This window comes from Psittacula echo, assembly GCF_963264785.1.
Source record: "Psittacula echo genome assembly, chromosome: 3".
Lineage (NCBI taxonomy): Eukaryota > Metazoa > Chordata > Aves > Psittaciformes > Psittacidae > Psittacula > Psittacula echo.
The window spans coordinates 82,909,661-82,933,385 of NC_137736.1; the positions used below are offsets into that span (position 1 = coordinate 82,909,661).

Here is a 23,725-nt window from a genome sequence, read left to right on the forward strand (position 1 = left end):
AACCTGGCTGACTTTTAGACAGGTATGCACCACCACCCCTTCCACCCCGCCTTCTCAGAACACCAGGTTTTGAAAACCATCCCACTATTAGCACTGCCCCAGAAAAGCATGTTAGCTCCAGGTCAAGCAAGAGGGAAACATCCACATCCCTTGTACAACCCCCACAGCAGCCAGAGAAAAAGGGGATGTACATCACATTTCCAGGAGCTGAGTATCTCTGGCAATAGCTGCAGATAACAGCCTCGCTAGATTTACAAAAAGCCCTCATCTTTGACAGGTGTCTTTGCCTCATAATGGAAACTTCTTAATATGCTTCCTCCCACCCTCAAGTGGGAGATTCTATCCATGGCATTGAGGAGAGCGTGCCTGTGTACATGTATAGTACTACCACTTTCCACAGAATTAAGGGGACAACAACTGTCAAGTGCTCAAACACTCTATACTAGTTGCTACAAGGGTGAGATACAACCATTACAGTTGATAGAGATGAGAAGAACACAGTGTATTTCCTTCCAGTTTACCAATGACCTGATTCCTCAAAGAAGAGTCTTTTTTACACTTCACTCTGAAGGAGATGAGTGCAGCTGGCATTTAACCAATGCAATCCTTTGTATTTTTGATAGTTACTATTTTACTTTTTTTAAATTATTACAACTTCAACATAATATCAGAATTTTTCCCAGCTGTAACCACACACATTTGCCAGCTAAGAGAGAATTCAGCTATCTTGGAAAGCCTCACACTTGCTAATTTCTCTGCTGAACATAATGAGTGCCACCAGATGCTCAGCAAGTTCAAGTGCTCACAAGTGTTTGCTCCAGCTTGTTCAGTCTGGTTTGCTGCAGCCAGACCACAGCTCTACTTTTTAATTCATGTTTTATTTTTACTCTATTTAATCACTTATTACTTGGCATTTTCCTTCAGTTACCATCTCTGAATTTCTCCTGTTTTTCAGCTCATCACATCTTCCTTGATGTCTTGTCATTCATGGGAAGTGAGAAAGATACTGCACTTACTGTCTGAGTGACTTCTAAGTCAAATGCCCTTTATTTATGAATAAAGAGATTTTCCAAAAATTACTATCAAGCTAAACTAAAATCTATGTCAAACAAGCTTCTGGGCTCAGATTTGTGCATAGTAACTAGTCTTTAACTGAAATGCTAAATTTAAATGCCCCAATTCAGGATTTGAAGGGGAATTAATTTAAAAAAATCATCTGACATGAAAAACAACGTAGAGGAAAAGAAATCCACGACAGCTGCTTATTATTACCTTTCTCATAAAACGTATGTGTGGGAAAAATGTTTTAGCATCTTCCCTTCTCAGAAATAAAAGTATTTTAATTAACGTGGTAAGACATTATAAATCTTTTAAATATAAATGTACTCAAGAGATATGGAGCTACACCAGTTGAGATTCCATAAAACATAAGCATCAAGTGTTGGAAGATCCAGTACTATTAACCTGAACCCAACAATGTGCACATCTTGTCTACGCAGGTGAAGAGTTTTTCCACCTGCGACACAAGAGGCGAAGCCATTTAAGAAAGATCCACCTGACTGAGACCAGACTGAAGCAGCTTTGACTGTTACGGGAAATCTTCCTCAGACTGCTTTGGAAAACTAACAAAAGCCACCTACTCTCCTCCTGTAGACGAGCCATGATCTGAACGTCGGTGAGGTCCTGCAACTTGTATCCCATGGAAATGGAATCATCCTCCAGCTCTGAGGTGCTCAGCTCACTGTCTATTGATGACTGTGGGCTCAAAGGCGAGCTCCTAGAAAGGTAACCTGCGTAAGAAAGCATAACCTTTAGTTTGTGACTGCATCTGTCCATCTTTCATTCACTACTATCTGCCCTTTATGTTACAGTACCTTAAAATATTTTCTGCATAGCAGATAAAAACTTTCAGAAGTGTAGTGCAATCCACTAAATTAGCAAGTGTTTTGATTCTTGTGAGACGTAGTAAGTGTAGTAATGGACCATGAATTCCTCTGCTTTTTTCCAAAATACCATCACATAGCCCAGCAATGAATAATTTACCCAGTACAGTTCTGACTGATCTCAGACTACTTAGCATAGTCTAAACACATCTGCATTTGAATACTTCTTATGGGACTGTGGTTCTCCCTACTTTGTTCTGAAAAGCAAGTGTGTGTCATACTCAGTACTGAGATTCCATTTCAGAGTCATTTAACTAAGTTTTGCTGGCTGGGTTGGTTTTTTTTTTGTTGTTGTTTGTTTGGGTTTTGGTTTTGTTTTTTTTTTTAATTCACTAAAACGATCAGATAAATCAGTGACAACAATCAAGACTAAACATTATGCAGCACCACAGAAAGCATTGCCTCCTTCAGAGAGCTACCTTTTGGAGAGGGGTCTGGATTCTACTTGCAGTTAGTTGCATGAGCTAGTTGTTGTCCAACTTTAAAGACAAATTCTTCCAATAAAACAATAAGTTGCTTTCTAATAACCTCTGGACCACCAAAGGGCCACAGCTGCCTGCAAGGCAAGAACCACTGTGGCTATGGTTCATCAGCTGTGCTCGTAACACAGATGTGTTTGCATCCTCTAGCACTGCTGAAAATGGCCACCTGAAATTCATCCTACCTTCAGCTGTTCTCCAATAGTATCTCCAACAGAAAAGAAAATGCTGGGGACTACTTTGCTTTGGAACGATTGTAAGGAGTAAATGTGTTTGCTTTTCTTAAATTTGCAAGTTACAATGGTCCTCCAGGCTTTGCAGAGGTAGTAACAGCTGTGCCTATTTGGTGCAGCAGTGGAAAGCTAGACAAGATACCTGAGGGTATCTCAAATAGCATGAGATGCCTTCATTTAGGTACTAAACTACATCCCATTGAATAGGGGAGTTCAGACATCTTGCTCACACATACACGTACACCAGGCATTCAGTCTGGAGCTGTATCTCATCCACAGTGCCCATATCCCTTAAAACAGGGCTTTCTGCACTGATTTCACATGTTGAAAAGAACAGTGGGCACAGATCAGTGTGACACTGAAGCTAACTTCCTTAGACCATGCCTGCTCCTGCCAGCAATAAAATTTTAATGCCTCCTGCCAAGATTATTTTCTCTGCTGCCACTACAGTTCAGTCACAGATACAAACTGACTCCTGATACTTGTAGTGAAGAAGGAAAAATGCAACTCTCTGTAATTTACAGCCCACAGAAAGTTTACATTTTTCCTAAATGCCTATGTGCCCTGGAAATCAGTGGCAAACATAAAAAAATCTTGGGTTTATTATTTAAACAATACCAGTTTGAAAACAGCCATGATTCTGTTGCCTGTTTTTATTGTAGAGAAATGCTCCCTGATACTTTATTACACAGTTGCACAAATGTTTCTGTAGACAGAAGGAAGTTGCAAAGTGGGGCAGAAATGAGCAGTAAAGGGCAGGCAAAGCAGGAGACTGTTTAACTTGACACAGTCACAACTATACTCTCAGGTAAATCATTACTGAGAAATAGGCTCTGTTTAGTAGCACCACTTTCCTATGACATGCTGCGTAACAGAAGATAACCTACACTACTAGTTAATTGCCACATTTTAGGTTTTTTAAAAACATCTCCCTCTGAGGTGAGAGTCTATATACAATCATCGAAACAGTCCATTGCTGTTACATGCCAGGAAGATTAGATTATATCAAGCAATTTTGTAAGCACCATAAATCAACAAAAAGATAAGCATTACCTGTTCGTTCAGGTGTTAGTATTGCTTTACTGGAGGTTTTAGAGAAGCTGGGACTGTTAAAGCCATTGGTATATGGGGTGAGTCTTGCAACAGGGCTATAGGGAAAAGCCAAGGAGACAGGTGTAGAGAAGAGGTTCCGCCATCGGCTAGCTGTTATAGATATGAGGGAGAAGGGGGAAAAAAAAATATGCTCCATTATGAAGAGAATAGTGCTGTTAGAGAGAATTATTATCTCATCTTATCCTGTTCATTAGACATTTTTTACTTAAATGAAGTAAAGTAAAAGGAAAATAACAGTCACAGTTCAGCAGCAAAATAAAGGATCAGCACAGTCTTCTATATTTAAATGTGCTCCAAAAGTTTTCTAGCAAATGTCTTGTTTGCCATTTTCTATGTATACACCATTTTGGTGTATATTCATCACATACATCACTGGATGCAAACACACAAAGTAACAGAGGAAGTAAAACCCACTACAGTTAATAGAGAAACACAGATTAAATTTGTAATGCTCTTCAAGGAATTGTTCATGGCAATCAATCATCACACAATTGAATTAGCAGTTAAATTATCAGTTATGGGAGTTCAGAGACACAGCAGTAAAAGACACTTAACCATCAAGTGCTAAAAACAACTGTAATTCCACAGCCAGGTTTAAGTTACCATATTTTCTCTCTTCTTTTCACAGAATCGATTCCTGATTACGTAAGTATGAAGTCTGTTGTTTCTTTTTACTCTCCACTGTTTTGGTTTTTGGTTTCTTTTTTGAGGATTAACCAAATAATAGAACAGCGCACCTCTTTTCCTACATACTCTTTACAATAAACTTGCAAGAAATCTGGTCTGCTCAGCAACATCACAAACAGCTCAGAGCAGGCAAAAAAAAAAAAAAAAGCTAAAGGCTTATTTAATTTACATTTTTTTAGCTCATCCAGTAAAATATGAATATAACTGCCCTTTGGTTTGCTTATTTTGTAACATGCATTCGAAAGGCAAAATAAACAATATCCACATGCTCTTCAGAAATTAAATAAAGAGGGTTTAATTAGAAGGAAAAGGCAAAATTTTAAAAATGTGAATTTTCAGAGAACCCAGACAGGTACAAGCAAAGCTTGTACAGATGAAAAACAATCTATAATATCACATAGCTATTTGTGACAGAATTTATTTTGTCCTGATAGATGTTACATACAGTGACACAGGGAGGGAGCTAGGAACATAGCTCTACCTAACTTAGAAATCAATGGCATAACCTCAATCCTTACCAGGTTTTTGTGGTGTTAGATGCTGCTAACTGGTTTTCAAATCTAGAAGGGCCTCAAAGCCCCCAGAAGCTATTCTCCATCACATGTTTAGTTAATACCACAAATCTGCCATGTTATTTGGACCTGTTGATCCAGTCACTTTAAACACAGATACCCAAATAGCATTCAGGCCCTCTCTATTTTAAAACCTCACTGTCATCAAAATGATTTAGCAGGACATATGAATTATTCTTTCTGGCTAACATCAGCACCAAGTGGCTATGGAAAATCAGGGAAGTGAATCTCGTTGGCAGTCTGCCAATCATATCCTTGCAACATTTTGGAGGAATCAGTTCATCATCAGTTCAAAATATGCTACTTCCACCTTTCCCTTTTGCTTTGACTCACTCAAAGCTACTTCTGGAGTTTTAAGGAAGAAGCAGCCTTTCCTACTCTTCCCACTAGTGCTACTAAGCTCAGAGTGAAGGCAGCTACCTGATTCCAACACTGGCACAAAGCAGTTTGCCAGGGAAGGGAAGTACCTGCAAGGCTCAGTCTCTGTGGGAAGGAGCTAAACTACACATTAGTAAGACATAAAAATTAAAATTGTGATCTTTGCTGTCCTCTCATCGAAGAATTACTGCAACTTCCTCATTTTTGATGATTCTAGTTCCTTCAAGCTTAAAAAAACCTCAAGGTCAGAGTCCTTAACCAGGAGCAGCGACAGCACCACTTCTAGGAAACTGCTTGATGCCAAGCAACACAACACAGACTTCCAGGCAGTGTTATTTGTCTTTTACATCCACTAGCATGATTAGTTCAGAAGTCAGGCACACAGGTGTTCCAGGACAAAAAGGACACCACATGCAGATGGACACCACTCTATAAACCAGTAACTAACACAAATTGCTGGGAATGAGATTAATTTACAAGGAGTTAACAAGTGCAAATTGATTTGAGGCATTCCCTGAAAGAAATCTGTGCAATAGAGTAGGCCTCAATATCATATTCACAGCTAATGTTTGTCATTTCCACTAGAAACCATCAGTAAGGAGCAAACGCTGACAGTTCCTTGTGATTTTATTTTTCTGCCTAACACAAGTTCCTGTTTTGTAGCAGCCTGATCATCTGCCAGGCCAATTAGCTGCCAGCATGTTCTCACCCCAGATGTGGTCAACCGCACAGCACAAATAAACATCATTCATTACCCTCTACAATAACCACTGTGCACTGGTCCACAAAGCACAAAGCAACAGCTACTGCGACTATGAAAGCAAGAGCCCGTGTGAAGAATATAATTAGTATTTATGGCAAAGCAGATTTCGAACTCCTCTTTCAAACAGTATATGTTTTCAAGCAAAGATGGACAAAGAAGCCAAGAAACTCTAGACTAATCTCTCTATATAATGAACCAATGTAAAATATCCCCAATTCTGGAACTTTCGCCACCGTGCCTAAAATAAAACTTTATAGTGTTCAAGCATCAGCAAAGTAATGACACTTTTCTGGCATACAATTAGTTCCATTGTTCAGGATCAAATATAGAAAGGAGTTTTCACTAGTTTTCCAATGGAAATATCAAAGTACAATTAAGACCTTATTTTTATAATTTCCCTGGAGATATCAAATATGCTAAAATAGATAAAAATAAAACCTCAACTACATAAACATCACCATACTGACTCCTGTGAATAATCAGCATTTGGTAAGAACTGACAGAAAAATCTCACATGAAAGCCTGAACAGGTAAACATCTACAGAATTGCATGGCTCAAAAGGAATGAAACACCCTGCAAAACCACAGGATGCTGTACCATATTTAAAGCAATCCCTTTACTAAAAGCAATTTCTCATTTAATCTATATAAGGTACAGAATTTCTAAACATATATAGAAGAATGTTTTTGAAAGTGAAGAAAAAAATTGCTATTCAAGTTAATGGCAATATTAACAATCTGGGACATGAGGTAAAAATCAGCATAGATTCTCATTATGTTGTTTTAATTTTGCAAGATTACACTGATATAAGCAGGGACAAATCAAGTACAGGCCCTTTACTTGATGAATCAGATACGCCCCATCCCTGTAAGTGCTCAAGGCCAGGCTGGACAGAGCTTTGAGCAACCTGGCCTAGTAGAAAGTGTCCCAGCTGATGGTGGATGGGTTGGAACTAGATGATACTTAAGGTCCTTTCCAAGCCAAACCATTCTGTGACTCTGTAATTCTATTATTTAACAATATCAGTGTAGACTGCACAAGGGGACTTCTTTCAACAGTTAGTAAGTAGGGGTCTCCACAATACAACTTAGTGTACATCCTTACATAAACAGACAGACAAGCACAGAGGCTTTGTGAAAAATGTAGTTGTCTCAGCATTCATTTTCCTTCTGCATGCACAACTCTCCCCACATGCACAGGTCCAAAAGCAAATTTTCTAAGCAGACATAGCAGCCAAACTTGGCTTTCCAGCTTCCTCCCCAGCTCCCATACTCCGCAAGTGCTATTTTATATAAACTGCCAGTTTGATGCACTTTCATTCCATTTGGTGGATTCCTAACCAGAACCCACGAGCATACAAGCTCTCACATTTCAGCTAGCTTGAAGAAAGATAGACTTTTCTGAGCAGAAGACTCATTTTCATGTATTACTATATAAGGTAACCTGGAACAAAATATATGGCCCCAGATTCTTCGGCCAAACTATTACCATTTCATTTATTAAGGAGAATGTTCACCCCATTTAATTTTAGGAGCCTTCAAATAAGAAATTAGGAGCTTTCCAAAACAAGGAATGCTTACCAAAGGGCACGGTGAATGCAGAGATTTACATAGGAAAACTGCACAAATTCACAGAAGAGGAATCCACCAAAGGTTAATCAATCACATCTAAACCAGAGTTAACATTGGGTTCAGTCAGTCTCTGAACTGGAAATACAACCAGGAAGGTGTTAGGGCAGGCATGTATGCTCTTTCCCCATATTCTCACTCCCTTCCAATATCTATTTATAGCAATTCTGGATGCTGGAACCAGTGTCACAGACACAGTGAAGATGCTTTAATGTATAGACATTGATGGTTGACCTCATCACCACAGGACACAATATACTCTAAGAGAAAGGATGGGGAAGAATTCATCTCACCTCTACTTGAAAAGGTCATGAGCCCTGCCTGTTTGTCTGCACTGCCTACAAAGGCAGCACAGTGTGACTGGCTCCGATACAGATCTCTGCATATATTCAAATGAAACTCACCCTGACAGTATTAATTCCAGAGAACAATAAACAGAGCTTAAAAACACATCTCAGAGACTGCATTCAGTTTTCCCTTTTTCTAAGCAATTGAAAAAGGCAACTCTTTTGCAGCACTAGAGCACTGCAATACTTGCATGCATCCTATTGAAACAGCTGTAGATACCCAATTAAAGTGGCTGAACATCTCTTTTGGCAGCAGTTCCAGTTGAAAGGGGAACCTCACTACCTTCCTACAGGCTAATGCTTTACTGCAATCCTCCCCATGCCATCTTCTTGGCTGCACTGGTACAATGTACCAAGTACAGATGTCCTTGCCAGACTTCATGCTCAATTAGATCAATTTTTCAATCTGTACTAAAAACACCTTTTTGTTAATTTATTTAAAAAAAAAAAAAAAAAAAAAAAAAACACCACCAAAAAGCAACAAACAATGAGGAGTTCCTCAACGCCCTTTGCCAGCAAGATGGAGTCAAGTTGTACCAGGGCATTTAAGGAGAGATGGAGAAGCAGAAAATAGAAGCAGGAAGGTGGGGCTGCTGAAGCCCACTTTGCCTCCAAAAGAAACAACAGCAGTCTCCACAATGTGTGTAAAGGCAGGTGAGATTAACTCAATGTCTGACACCAATTGCTTGCTTACACATACAATGCAGAGCAAAACACCACCACTTGCATTGCATTTTAACAATTATCAACAAAAAGGGAACAAAATGAGAATGACCTTACAATATCACTCAAAGAGTAAGGGTCTATCACTATGATGTGCAGACAGTGCACAGCAGGCAAAAGAAAAATATTCCTCCAACCCTTGCTGTGTCAACTGGATAGATCTCCTGTCTCTGCTGATTCTGGCTGTAAATTATCAGATCTCTTGTCAGGCTTACAGAGCATGTAGTGACTGAAACAAGCTACGAAGCCACCATGTAATCATCACAAGTAGGTCTGAATGGGCAGCAGTTCCTGGAAGCACAAATGAAGTTAGAACAGGACATATGTCCCTGCCAAAGAGAAAGCAAGTTACATTCCTGTGTAAAGGGAAAGACTCAACCACAGTGATGAGGCACTGGAACAGGTTGCTCAGAGAAGTTGTGGATGCTCCATTCCTGGCAGTGTTCAAGGCCAGGCTGGATGGGGCTTTGAGCAACCTGGTCTAGTGGAAGGTGTCCCTGCCAATGGGTTTGGAAGGAGATGATCTTTAAGGTCCCTCCAAACCCAAACCATCTATCTTATTCCAAATGTAGCAGATCCCCAAGAGGCTGAGGTTGGTTTATACCATACAGCAGAGAAGAGTGTTCAAGAGCCCTGCGGAAGCTCTGAGGAGACTGGTGCATCTATCTAAAGAAAGGTAGGACTGTGACAAGAAATCAATGTCTCTTACACTATCAGCATACCTTCGCTAGCAGCACCAAACTGGGTGAGTGTAACTAATCTGCTCTCAAATAGTTCAAATAACCTTGCAGAAAGCTCCACGCCATACTTATGAGTGGTGGCCTCACTCTTCTAATGTGAAACAGGTGTCTTGACGCAGACATTGCTATTGCAGTCTACATCACGGCAAAAGAATTACATTTAAGCAGAGCCGTGTCAGACGTCATGATACATATACCACTTAAACATTGTTTGAGCATCATGATCAGGGTGAATCACATTTTACTCACTGCCTGTAATCCAAAGGGAAAACATTTGGTTTGGCACAATTTGTGAAATACTTTACATTTTCCTTTACAAAACACAGTTCTATCATTGCTTACACACACTCTAACACTGTGAGACACTCATATTCTCCAACGTCATCGTAAGCAAAATCTGAACACTCATGCTCATTGCATTAAGCATTACGAAACTCATCCCAACCTTATTTTCCTTCATGAACTCATTACCTTTGGTAACTGCTGTGTCTGTATTTCACTGACAGTGTGATACAGCAAAATCCCACAGAGTACTGTAGAAAGCACATTTTGCAATCACTCAGCACTGGTTTAACTGCTCTGTTTGCCACAACACTCCACAAATAGTAAAACCAACTGAATTTTGAACAGGAAAACATCTGTTTGTCCTTTTCTTTAAATGCTGGTTCTTTGAAGCATCTCACAGGTCTGAGAAAGTGTGCCTGGGTCTCAGCACATCACTGCTTACTGCTTGCAGAGCCCTGGCAACCTTTGCCTGCCATATAACTGACACCCTTTCAATCCAATGGACATTTGCTCTGTGGACCAGTATGACATTCTCTCTAGTTCAGAAGCAGTTAAGGGAATGTCTGCCAATAAGCAGCAGCAAGGAGTCTGAAGCTGCAGGACTCACCTCCACAGCCTCCATAATTCAACACTTGCAGCATCCTCATCGGAGATGCTTGCCTAGGATGCAGCTCTCGCACAATAAAGTGTTGCTGACCAGCAGTTCGACAGCTACTGTGTTGGATTACTAACACCACAGTTCTGTGGTATTATCAAACCAGGAGGACCTAAACCTGTGTTCTCTGAATTAACACTGCCATATCGTCATCACCTCTCAGAGAGGTGCCTTTAACTGTAATGGGATGTATAGAGTCGTTTGTAGGGTTTATATTTTACTGTTGACCCTGTGCAAAGGTTATATACAGCTGTAGAGTGCTGACCAGAATATACACAGTTAATATTTCCTATTTCTGTATAAAATGTGCTGTTACACTACTAATTTTAGGGTCTGCTGTAAAGAAACAAAGTTTAAAGTCTAAATCCAGGCCGATAATCTTATCAACATATTCAACAAAAATGCTAATTAAAGTTCCTTAACCAGGGGAGGAGGCAGAAATATCTTCCACTTTGAGGAGAGTACTTACCAGAGTTGCTATTTTGAAAGACTCTACAAACCACTTTACAGTAAGGATCTGGGGAGCTGTATCTCTACAACCCTTCTCAGGCATGTCCCCTGGGGTGTACTGAGCCCTCTAACTCATCACTCTCACTAGCAGAGATTTGGGATCAATGGAGAGAGAAACCTAGTTTCATATATAAGCTTAATAATGCATGTTCAGGTGGGGGGTTGCTTCTAATATGGGCCCATGATCATGATCTGTGCACTTCAGTGAGCACTTAATCCTAAAAAGCATCTGGTGGTAAAACTGACTTAGGGAAATCTGGCCTGCCACTTCTTCAGACATGGTTATCTATTATTCAGGAGCAGGCTTTCAAGCTACTAATCCATCTGGTGCACGTACTGGGTATGGGACTCTTGTTACAGGTCCTCCTCTTCCCCAGCCACACAGCTCTGTCCCCTGGGGCTTCCCTTAGATGTGGAATTTGCCTCAGCATCCAAGGGGAAGGAGAAGCAGTTTCATGTCCCCTATTCCTAGAGGGGCTTCCTTTACTCTTGTACAAGACGTGTAGGTGCAGTGACATTTTCAAGACACAGTAAAAGCTAGTAATTTCATTTTTTGACATTTCTCCGTCAGATTACTCCTGAACTAATACTTATGATAATTACCTGTTCAAACCTAAACAAGGGAAGTTTGGGTTAGATATAAGGATGAAGTTCTTTACTGTGAGGGTGGTGAGACACTGGAACAGGTTGGCCAAGAAAGTTGTGAATGTCCATTCCTGGCAGTGTTCAAGGCCAGGGTGGACGGAGTCTTGGGTGACATGGTCCAGTGTGAGGTGTCCCTGCCCACGGCAGGGGGGTTGGAGCGAGATGATCTTAAGGTCCCTTCCAACCCTAACTATTCTATGATTCTATGATACTTTTCTCAGGCATCTGTCTTGCAGCTCAAAGATACCTGTTTCCCCACAGCAGTCCACTTGCCACATCCACTTAATTCTTCAAATTACTTAAAGATCAAATAGCCTGTTATTTGATAACAGGTATATTTGATAAAATACCCTGCAGAGGTATTTTGCCAATACAATATAGTAGGATGTGTAAATGACTCAATACCATTACGCAAAGTTGATCTTTATGTCAACACCCCACAAGCATTCCCAAAGCAGGTAATGGATTCCCATAGTTTCACACTCTCAATGAACAAAACTACACTGCATTCAGGTCTCCAGCACAGATCTGATCTTCCCAACACTTGAACAACAGCAAGAATATCATGTATAGCTCTATTGTGTGTCAGAACCACTGCATGGCGGTGCTTTGCAAAAGTTCTCATCAAGCAAAATCTGTAACTACAGGGAATCGATCTTCAGAGTTTTAAGCAGTTTGCATTGATTGCTGTCAGCCAAATTAAGAGCATGAACTCATTCTATTTTCAGTCATGTGGGAACCAATAAATACTGAACCTCATCTTCCCATATTTCTAACCTCAAATATAAAGCAGAAGACTCCTCTCAAAGATATCTGACATTCACTCCAAAAAGCTTACAATTTTTAGACAAAACACCTTAAGGAACTAACATAAGGTCAGTGCACAAACAACAAGAAAGACTTCTAGTGATTTCAATAGGTTTTGGATCAACATGATCCTTTTCCTATTGTGTTTCTACTACTATATTTTTTCCATTAATTCTACCTTGTACATGAGATGTAATTACAAAAGATAATTTTTTTTTTAAATACTATATATTTAGTTACCTTCCCTCCTACCATAAGACTAGTGACATTTCACTTGCTTCTTGTCTTAGATTAATTTTAAGGGGTAGAAGGTCTGGCTTTCAACAAAATTTCAGTTTACCATGCACTTCACCAGTAAGTGAAGGCTGGAAATTACTTTTGCTTGATGACTAATAATTATTACAGAAGCTATTGTATGGAAGCCAATCTGAATTCCAGCTATGCAGGAGGGGAGAGACGGAGGAAGAACATTTTGAAAAACGCAGCATGCCCTCTGTCTTCACTAAACTCTGTGGTCTGTATTCACCTCAACTACTTTTCAATGCTCAAATTTGCCCTCCAGTCCTACCTAACCAGCTATGTTCCTCTCTGTCCTTCCCTGTCACTGAAGGAAGAAAGATCTCATGCTCCACAGTTGTCTCTATTTTTCAGTTAGTCCCCAGTTTCAACCCTAAAGTTTAAGGTTGCTTAAAAAAACTAGTATAAATCTTATTTGAATGCACTTCTAGCATATTTAACACAGAGAAACAGACATACATGGTAGCTACAGAAGATATAACCAGAAAGTTGAAATAGAGGAGTATTGGGTTATTCATTCAAGCTGGATCCAAGTGACAGCTATACTGGTATATATTATTATTATTATATTATCCGTGCAGCACTGCACTGCAGTGTGTGGATGGCTGTACTGGAGCTAGGCTGTTTGGCATGCCTGTGCGTGGTGTAGACAGGTTGTATGCACTGACAAGATTGATTCTGACAAGATTAACTCTTAGTGTCTACTTATGTTCTGATAACACAGTAAGGAGGGCTGAGGTAATCTGTGTGCCTGTATATGCTCTGTATATAAGCATATACCCCTCAAGGCTACTAAGAACACAAAAACCTTGTACCTTATCAGCAAGGTGCCATCTACATAGCAAACAAGTACAGGTTGTGTATTTTTTAACTTCAGTCTGAGAAGGAAGCCTGTTTTTAAAACCAGTTAACCTAATAGAGCTTTTTTGTGTAGAAATAAATCTCCCTAATCTCTTGCAACTGTACATTAGATGTCTTCAGTTCAATCAGCCAAAAGCAGTTCTAAAACCCCAGAGATAATGGTGTACCCACTCTTTTGCAAATGCTGTTTTCATCCCTTAGAGAACAACAGCTGCTTTGTGATCTCTTGAGTCTTTGTGTCTTTGTACATCTAAGATCATCAGTGCCATCATATTTATCTTCCTGTGCATTCAGTACAGGAGCTGAGTCATCGCGGTCACAGCAGTCACAAAGAACTCTGCTGGACAGGCTCCCTTTCTGCAGCTTTGGTCTCAGGAGTTGAATAAAAGATAGGAGAAGTCAGTAGTAAAAGTGCCACTCATGAAAAAAAAGAAAAACAAAACAAACATCACCACAATAAAATAAAATTGCATCAACTAAAACTCTTGAGAGATATGTAACAGTTAGGGCAAACACAGAATTGCAGTTTAAATAAATTCATTTAAAACCAAAACACACGTTGAAAGGATTATTTTAGAGAATAAAACATTTATTTTTTTTTAATACAGATTTCAAGACAGGCTTAGCTGCCATTCACAAAATGGAGTAAGAGGAAGGGTGCCTTTGCCCTTTCACCCTGTGAGTTCACACTTAGGGGACTTCTCCAGGATAAGGAACAAGGTTAGTTATCCCTTCTCTGCTTGATTTACAGAACAGGTATTAGTTCAACTCCCTTGCAGATCAGAGATCAGCTACTACACCACATGCTTTTATGCTCTTCTGCTGAAGACAGCCTATTCCTTTAGTCTATCCACTGAACTAGAGGTAAAACAAACCAAAAAAGACTATTATGTAGTGGTTAGTGCACTCCTTCAGAGAAGGTAGATAGGGTTTTGCTCCAGTTAATAAGAGAGAACTTCATTTCCATATGCCACAAAGGATGTACAGAAGTTCTCCTAAGTGGACATGTACTATACTCCTACTCAGATATGCTAGCAACAATTTGAATCAAAGATGTAAATTTTTGTTCAGAGGAACAGTTGGCTGGAGAAAAAGAGAGCTAATTACATTCCTTACATTTAAAATTTTTGGTAGTATATTTCTTAGTAATTCTTTTTCTCATTTTTAACTTACCATCTGCAAGCGAGATAAGGGATCCATTCTGTAAATAACAGACTCATAGAAGGGCAATTTCTCATCCTTCTCCTAACAGTATAGGACATAATTACATACCAGGTATAATTTAAATATGTGTCTCTGTTGGGATATAAATCTCTTGAGCATTTATTGTAACACAAAAACAATAAAATAATTCAAACATTAACCCTAAACTGCACTTTTTTTCTAACCTGACTGGTCAGTTCTGAATTACCCCTGCATCCAAGGAACACCTATAAACACATTATCTACTTGCCGTCTTTATTCACAGGTTAAACCTCTGAAAGGAGCGTTTTGAAGAGGGCTCCTCTGTCTACACTTTCTGACTCTGACACCCTGCTCCAAGATGCCACACTCCCTTTTTCTTGCACAAGTATACCTGCTGCCTATACTGAATCTGACTGGAAAAATTACAAGTTAGGCTTAAATCGGGGTCAAAAGCAGCACTTACCCTCAAGGACTCTTGTGGAATTTGGATAAATATAGCAGGTGTCACAGTTATGTGCTTATTATGAGAATGTGTTAACACTATCACACAAATCAGAGAAATGATGCAAAACCCTTAAAAAAAAAAAAAAAACAAAAAAAAAACAAAAAAACCTATAAAATAGGTTTTTCATACTTCTGAAACACCAAATAAGGAAAAAAAAAAATCACAAAAGTTTAAGATTAAGAAAAGTACTGATAGAAGTTTAAGTGACTCTCAACTATAATAAAGTATTCAGAATACATATCGTTGTGTAGAACTAAGGTTCAACACCAACGTAGGGTAAAATGAAGAAATTCTAACCAAACAGTTACTTCTAGGAGAATGGGTGAAATGGCATAGAATCAATGAATCATAGAATAGTTTGGGTTGGAAGGGACCCCCAAAGATCATCTAGTCCAACCCCAATGAGCAGAATATCTTCATCTAAGTCAGACTGCCCAGAACCACATACAGCCCAGTCTTATCTCCAGGGATGGTGCATCCACCACCTCTCTGGGCAACATGTGCCAGGATTTTACCACCCTCACTGTAAAGAATTTCTTCCTCACATCCAGCCTGAATCTCCCCTCTTTTATCTTAAAACCATCACAGTATCACAGTATGCTAGGGATTGAAAGGGACCTCAAAAGATCATCTAGTCCAATCCCCCTGCCGGAGCAGGAACACCTAGATAAGGTTATACAGGAACATGTCCAAGCGGGTTTTGAATGTCTCCAGAGAAGGAGATTCCACAACCTCCCTGGGCAGCCTGTTCCAGTGTTCCGTCACCCTCACTGCGAAGAAGTTTCTTCTCAAGTTTAAGTGGAACCTCTTGTGTTCCAGTTTGTACCCATTACCCCTTGTCCTATCATTGTTTGCCACTGAGAAGAGCCTGGCTCCATCCTTGTGACACTCCCCCTTTATATATTTATATACACTAATAAGGTCACCCCTCAGTCTCCTCCAAAATATAGAGACCCAGCTCCCTCAGTCTTTCCTCAGAAGGGAGATGCTCCACTCCCTTAATCATCTTAGTTGCCCTGCGCTGGACTCTCTCCACCAGGTCCCTGTCCTTCTTGAACTGAGGGGCCCAGAACTGGACACAATATTCCAGATGCGGTCTCACCAGGGCAGAGTAGAGGGGAAGGAGGACCTCTCTCGACCTACTGACCACCCCCCTTCTAATACACCCCAGGATGCCATTGGCCTTCTTGGCCACAAGGGCACAGTGTTGGCTCCTGGTCATCCTGCCATCCACTAGGACCCCCAGGTCCCTCTCCCCTACACTGCCCTCTAACAGGTCGTTCCCCAGCCTATATTGGAACCTGGGGTTGTTCCTGCCCAGATGCAGGACTCTACACTTTCCCTTGTTATATTTCATCAAGTTATTCCCTGCCCAACTCTCCAGCCTGTCCAGGTCTCTCTGGATGGCAGCACAGCCTTCTGGCGTGTCAGCCACTCCTCCCAGCTTAGTGTCATCAGCAAACTTGCTGACAGTACACTCAATTCCCTCATCTAAATCATTGATGAATATATTAAATAATACTGGTCCCAGTACTGACCCCTGAGGCACTCCAGTAGATACAGGCCTCCAACTAGACTCCGCCCCATAGACTACAACTCTCTGGCTTCTGTACTTCAGCCAGTTCACAGTCCACCTCACTACCTGATCATCCAGACCACACTTCCTCAATTTAGCTGTGAGGATGCTGTGGGAGACTGTGTCAAATGCTTTGCTGAAGTCAAGGTAGACCACATCCACCACTCTGCCATCATCCATCCACTGTGTTATTTCCTCATAAAAGGCTATGAGGTTGGTCAAGCATGACTTCCCCTTGGTAAAGCCATGTTGACTGCCCCTCATAACCCTCTTATCCTTGATATGCCTTGAGATGGCACCAAGGATAAGGTATTCCATCACTTTCCCAGGGATGGAGGTGAGGCTGACCGGTCTATAGTTACCCGGGTCCTCCTTCTGGCCCTTTTTGAAGACTGGAGTGACATTTGCTTTCCTCCAGTCCTCAGGCACCTCTCCCGTTTCCCAAGACTTGGTAAAGATGATGGAGAGTGGTCTAGCAATGACTTCCGCCAGTTCCCTCAGCACCCGCGGGTGCATCCCATCTGGGCCCATGGATTTATGGATGTCCAGATTGCTCAGCTGGTCTCTAACCCATTCCTCATCGACTAAGGCAAACTGCTCCATTGACCTGACTTCATCTGAGGTCTCAGGGGTACAGGGCTCTTCAGGACTGCCTCCGGCAGAGTAGACAGAGACAAAGAAAGCATTCAGTAACTCTGCCATCTCTGTATCTTCTGTCACCAGGGCACCCATCCCGTTCATCAGTGGGCCTACATTGCCTCTGGTGTTAGTTTTATCTGCCATGTGTTTGAAAAAGCTCTTTCTGCTGTCCTTGACCCCTTGTCCTGTCACAACAGGCCCTGATAAAAGGTCTCTCCCCATCTTTTGTATAGGCCCCTTTTAAGAACTGAAAAGCTACAATAAGGTTTCCCTGGAATCTTCTCTTGTCCAGGCTGAACGTATGTTTGATATAGACACCATTATCATTACTGTCATGGGGGTCAGGGCTTCTGCAATGACAGTTTTTAGCCTGAACAGACAAGTTTCTTCTGACTCCCTAGAGAAAGACAGGTTTCTCCTGGCACTAACTCAGAGCACATTCCTAAACTTAAATTCCCATGGGGTGACTTTAGACATCACGAGAGACTCCCTGAGTACCTCCCAGAGGTACATACACTCACCCTAGCAGGAACCGTACAAGCATTTAATAAAGTGGCAATCCTTGCTCCTTGCAAAGAAGGAACATAAGTGCAAGCAGACAGAAAAGGAGAGAGAGGAATATAACATTACCAATCAGGAGTACAGTACAACAGGGAAAGCACGAGAATGGCACAAGAGACGAGTCAAAGCACACAACTTGCAGAAGGACCATCAATACAATTACAGCACTGCTGCAACATCCTTCTGCCCACGTCTTACTTTCAGGATAAAAAGAACTCTACAGTATCTTTAAAGAGTTTCCACCACCACAACCTGTCACGCCCACAATAAGCAAACGTGGGCTTGGACAACAAAGCTTGAGATGTTTCTCCAAGCTTCTCCGTAAAAAAAGATTTTGTTTCTTCCAAGTAAAATTACCTCAGATTTAACAGCACCCACATAGGCCAAAAATAAAATCTGTTTTGGACCAAGTCCAACACAGTGGGAACATATGTACCTACTTACACACTGAATCTTTTTTATTTAGCAATAAAGACCCATTTGTGATTACAGTGAAGAATTTCACAGTGTTTCAAAAGACATTTAATAAACAACCCTGAGGCACTCTTAATGTTGGCTACATAACAGCAACATGTGAAGCAGAAATGACAAAAAAAGAAAACTGGTGACACCATGGAGCAACAGGCTGAAGCGATGACTCCATCACTCCATTCTACCCTATTCCATGCTGGCCTATGAACTGCTCCTTTCCCTAACTTTCCTAAGGATTAGGAAAGAACAAAGAACACAGAGGTTTTTCTAGTGTTTCACAGATCTACTTGAGGGACATGCACCTCTAGGAAGAAAGGACCTTAAGCTGTTAGGATGCCGAGCCCAGTCCTCTGTTTTTGCAGGCAACAACGCAACGGATAACTAAACTGCTATCACATACTATAGCCCATAAAACCATTCCCTGCACCCATAACAGACTTAAGAGGTGTTATGAAGAAAACACTGCCTAAAGCTAAAAATCGCAAACACATGCAGTGCCAAATAACTCTAAAATTGGGGAAAAAAAACAACAACAAAAAAAAGATATGCTACCACTCAGATGCAAATTCTTAAGACTTAACACTCAATCCTACTTGTACTAAGGCTATACTGTGGTAGTACCTTGAGCCCAGTGAAATTGGAATTGCATTTTATGAGTCACTCCTGAAGGATACAACAAATGACAGCCCCTGGCCCTAACAGCTTACTTTAATTTCTGACACAAATGTTTACATGGCTTTCAAGTGGCTTTAAAAGAAGTAGTAAGTAGTTAATGCTACTCAAAGTCCATTCACACACTGAAAATATAAGTTATCTTGCACCACTTATTTTCTTATTTGCTGATAACTCTTCAACGATATGACAGCATTAATATAAAGTGCATCCTGAATTTTGTTATATGTAAACAGCAGTTCTAAATGGAAAAGACGAAGTAATGAATACCTACTGCTGTATGACGCATGAAAAACCACAGAAGTCATATGCCAACATTCTAATCCTTTAAAAGCTATAGCCTGAAGTTACATCTGGAACAAATAAGAAAATAATTACAATTTTTCCTTCCAAAACTCTTAAAATAATTCTTTCAAATTAGCAGGTTACATATTAAAGTTGCCTGCATAATAATACCTGTATCATTGAAGAGATTAATTCAATTTCATTACCAATAAAAACAATGTCTATTAAAAAAAAATTGTAAGACACGAACACATTTCTAAGAAGAAAAAGAAATTAAGCTTCTGTTATAGGATTGCTTCAGGCATTCTTCACTATCTTTCTACCTTCCCACCTTCCCAGACATGTCCTCTGAGTGTCTATGATGTCCACAACTAAGTTTTGCACCTAAGCTCTGACTACAGTCAATGAAGACCTACAGCTCAATTCAGCTGCCCACAAGTAGGCATATTCTGCCATTTAGATATCCACTCAGGGCATTTCAAGGGCATCAGTGCCACACATATATGGACAACCAAACCTAGCCCTGTCTTTCTATTGGCTATAATGGGATACTAAATACTGCTTGTATGAAGGTATGACAAGAGATGACTTGTAACCAGATGCAACATGAAACGTTGCTCAACATAACAAGGAACAGACTGAACAGGTCACTGCTGTGAGCCAGCCCTGCACTTTATCAGTCTCTACTGCATACTGAACTCTCAACTATTTTTCTGCACAAAGGGTGTTGTCTGTGCCACATATGAGTGCACAAACACACATGCATGTGTAAGAGAGTTCAGCAAACTGCAAAACATGCTAGCCAATTAGACAGACAAGAGGTCTGGGAACCCATTAAGCAACTACAGGGCTACAGTCTTGGCACTGGAGAGACTTTGGGTCTAGGCCAGCTACCAGATGTCCACTTGAGCATGTGAGATGCCAATAAACATCAAGTCAGACTAGCCAGCAAACAGGACCAGAGGTTTGGGGCCTGGATACTGCCCGGACAATGGATGTAGGGGTCAGCTACCATAGCATGGGTGTCGGAAGCCGAACAACGGAGGGAACGTAGGTCCAGGCAGGTGGCTGGACATGAAAATAGAAAACTGTAGCAGCCTCACATCTAGTGGACTGGAGAGGAGAAATCTTCTGGGTCTGAGACTCCCAACAACTTCAGCTCTGGAGAAATGTAGCAATGCTGTCCTTGTGACTTGAAGTCCACCAGATTTAGGCACACTAAACATCTCATATGCTTAGACAGCTTCATTTAAATACCTGCAATCTGGAGCAGAGCCCACCCTCCAGCACAGAACAGCAGGGGCATAATTCAGCTGTCTAAAACCAGAATGTAATGACATCTGAGGTGCTCCAGCTGGTCCAGTTAAGCGAGGCTGCTGTGCAGGTCCTGTATCATACCATCTACCCCATCTAGATATTTCAAGGACCCAAGACCATGTCAAATTACACTTAGTATCCTTGTTAAGGTAAATGAATCACGGCCAAAGTGATTGCGCTGTTAAATTAGGTATAGCAGACACATTCCTAAAATTAGGTGGAATAAATCTGAGCAATATGTTCTATGAATTAAGTAACAAATGTCTGAGATCCAAGGACAAGGTACTTACAGTCAGACACAATGGAAACAGCTCCATGTCTGGCTCCAGTAACCAAGGCACAAAAAATCTGTCCAAGCAAAACTGAATCACACAGATTTCTCCCTGTGATTCATATGCAACACAAAGTATCCCATGTATCTCACTTCTGACTAGCAGACACATACTACAGTGTTCACACCCTTTCATCAGTGTATGCATGGACCCTGGTACAAAATTTTTGTGCCTATCATAGAAAGATTCAGATGAGCTACCAGTATGTGAAAAAAACAAAAAGACCTCAATTGTCCCTGTTCTGCAGAATGAACTTAAGCATCTAAACAAATGATTATGAGCAGGGTCTGAAGTGCAATGACTGAAAAAATGGAGACAATGAGAAACAATCTCTGAATTAAAGGTATCAGGGCTAGTCTTGCAAAACGCAGCAGGTATTCAAGACTTGCTAAAAGTATAACAGAATATTGCCATCTAACTCCTTCCAACGTTAAGTACTCCCAAGGTTTTTCTAATTAGTGGAGAGAAATGAGTATCCCAGACTCAGTTCAGAGAATTGCTTAAGAATGGAGGAAGACAGGTTGGATTAATTGCCATTTAGCTTCTTCAGAGTCAATGGACAGTTAAGTTTTTCCCAGGTATCTAATTCAAATCACTAAGGTTAGGTGCAGTTACTTATAACCTTTAGCACCACAAAAGCTCTCTGGTTACAAATCCTTACCCTACTTAGTCAGATACAATCTGTGCTCCAGCAGCTGCAGACAAACCTAAGCGAGAAATTAACTTCTCTCTCCTATGCAGCAGAGGATACAGCTCATCAACTCTTACCTCACTTAGTGGAATTTATCTGACTGCATGAGGACTTCACCAAACTTAGCCACTGCTACCTCTATGTGCAACCATTTCAGATATGTGCATTTCGAGATACAAGTCAACTCACCCTGAATTAATACAGTGCAAGCAGCAAGATCAACATTGGTACTACATAACCATACAATCATAGAATAGTTGGAAGGGACCCTAAAGATCATACAGTTCCAAACCCCCTGCCATGGGTAGGGACACCTCCCACTCGATGAGGTTACTTAAAACCCTGTCCCAGTTGGCCTTGAACACCCCTAGGGATAATGGGGAAAGACAAATGAATACAAGAGAAGATGGCTTTCTTTCCAAAAGTAATAAAACTTATTTGTTCCAAGTCAGAATGCATTTGCAGTGTCCCTTTGTGGTAGGGAGGTGCACAGGGTTAAATATACACAGACATCAGACATCTGCTTTTATGAAAAAAACCTATCCCAAAATAGTGTTACTGTACAGATTTCTCTGGTGTTAGAAAGTGGGTTCGATCTTAGCTCAGCCAGCTACATTGACTCGGTTTACAGGTACTTTACACTGTAGAACAGTTTGGGGGTTTTTTGGTAACACAAAAATTAAAAAAAAAAAACAAACATAAAATAAAAAGATGAAACAAATAAATAATGTATAAGCTATCAGCTTAATGTCACTTTAAAAATCACTTGTTACCCTGTATCAGTTTTCTGTAACGTCTCATAAGTCAATCATAAAATAAAATATTCAAGAACACGTTGAAGTATATTTTGTGACTTATTTTCATATGATTCTTTAAAATTAGTAAAAAAGAAATTTTTACATTGCTTCAAATGCTTTTCAAAACAAGAATTACTCAGGTTTCAGCCTCTTTTCCTGACAAAAGCAATTTTCTGTCCCACAGGCATATTTAAACTACTTTTCTCCCTGAGATTTCTCAGAAGTATAAATCTCTTAATGAAGAATTCCACTGTAGTGTTTGATCAAGCCACATTCAAAGACTTCACGAATGGCTTAGGGACTCCACCAAAAGTGAACATTCCACAAGAAAACCTTTTCTGTTGTTGTAAGTTTTACAAATATATTCCACTTTAAAAGTAAAATTAATAAAATAGAAGTTGAGGGGAGGGCCACGAAAGAAAAATTATACCCTTATGCCTCAAGTATTCAGATTAGAGCTTACCGACTACAATTCATTACCAGGGAGAGTCAAAAAGGTTTTATTTTATTACAAGGATTTTGGCATGAACACTTAGGTAAAAGCAAACTACTGGTGTAAATATTTTATTTCCACAAAATATGAACAGAGATATGCTGGATGTGGAACACTCAGTAAAGCAAGCGCAGATAACTGACTTCTATTAAGATGTGAGGTCAACTACCAAGGAGAAAAACTGCACGGCACATTTACAGGACTATGGACTATATCCCAAAAGTAACCAACCAAAAGATACTTAGGGGCCATGACATAGAACAGTCTGAACAAAACTTCCCAAAAGATGCAATGCTATAAGAACAAGAACCAAAGTGCTCCCTGAAAGTGAAAATATGGAAATAAACCTTTTAGTAAAGAGGCAGTGCCACCTCTATGTACCACATGGGGGAGGCTCATCTACATTATGAAATGTTATTCCCAGCTCTCTTCTGCAGACATCAAAAATAAGCAGTGAAAGAAAGTCAGCATGTAAGAGAAAAGCTATAACAATAACTTGGGGCTAGCAAACAATTGGCAAGACTCAGACTATCA

General features: G+C 40.4%; 1 protein-coding gene across 3 annotated transcripts in view; it reads right to left on the reverse strand.

Annotated features, from left to right (window-relative positions):
• SLAIN1 (SLAIN motif family member 1) overlaps nucleotides 1-23,725 on the reverse strand; it is a gene marked incomplete at both ends in the record, with an annotated part of 49,202 nt that overhangs the window by 15,013 nt on the left and 10,464 nt on the right. Inside the window, 2 exons of one of the 3 annotated variants that reach the window (XM_080612749.1) lie at nucleotides 1,641-1,790; nucleotides 3,709-3,858. In XM_080612749.1, the coding sequence (XP_080468875.1) occupies nucleotides 1,641-1,790; nucleotides 3,709-3,858 (300 nt within the window). Of the gene's footprint in view, nucleotides 1-1,640; nucleotides 1,791-3,708; nucleotides 3,859-23,725 lie in introns of those variants that run through there. The other 2 variants (XM_080612750.1, XM_080612751.1) reach the window with 2 other exon arrangements.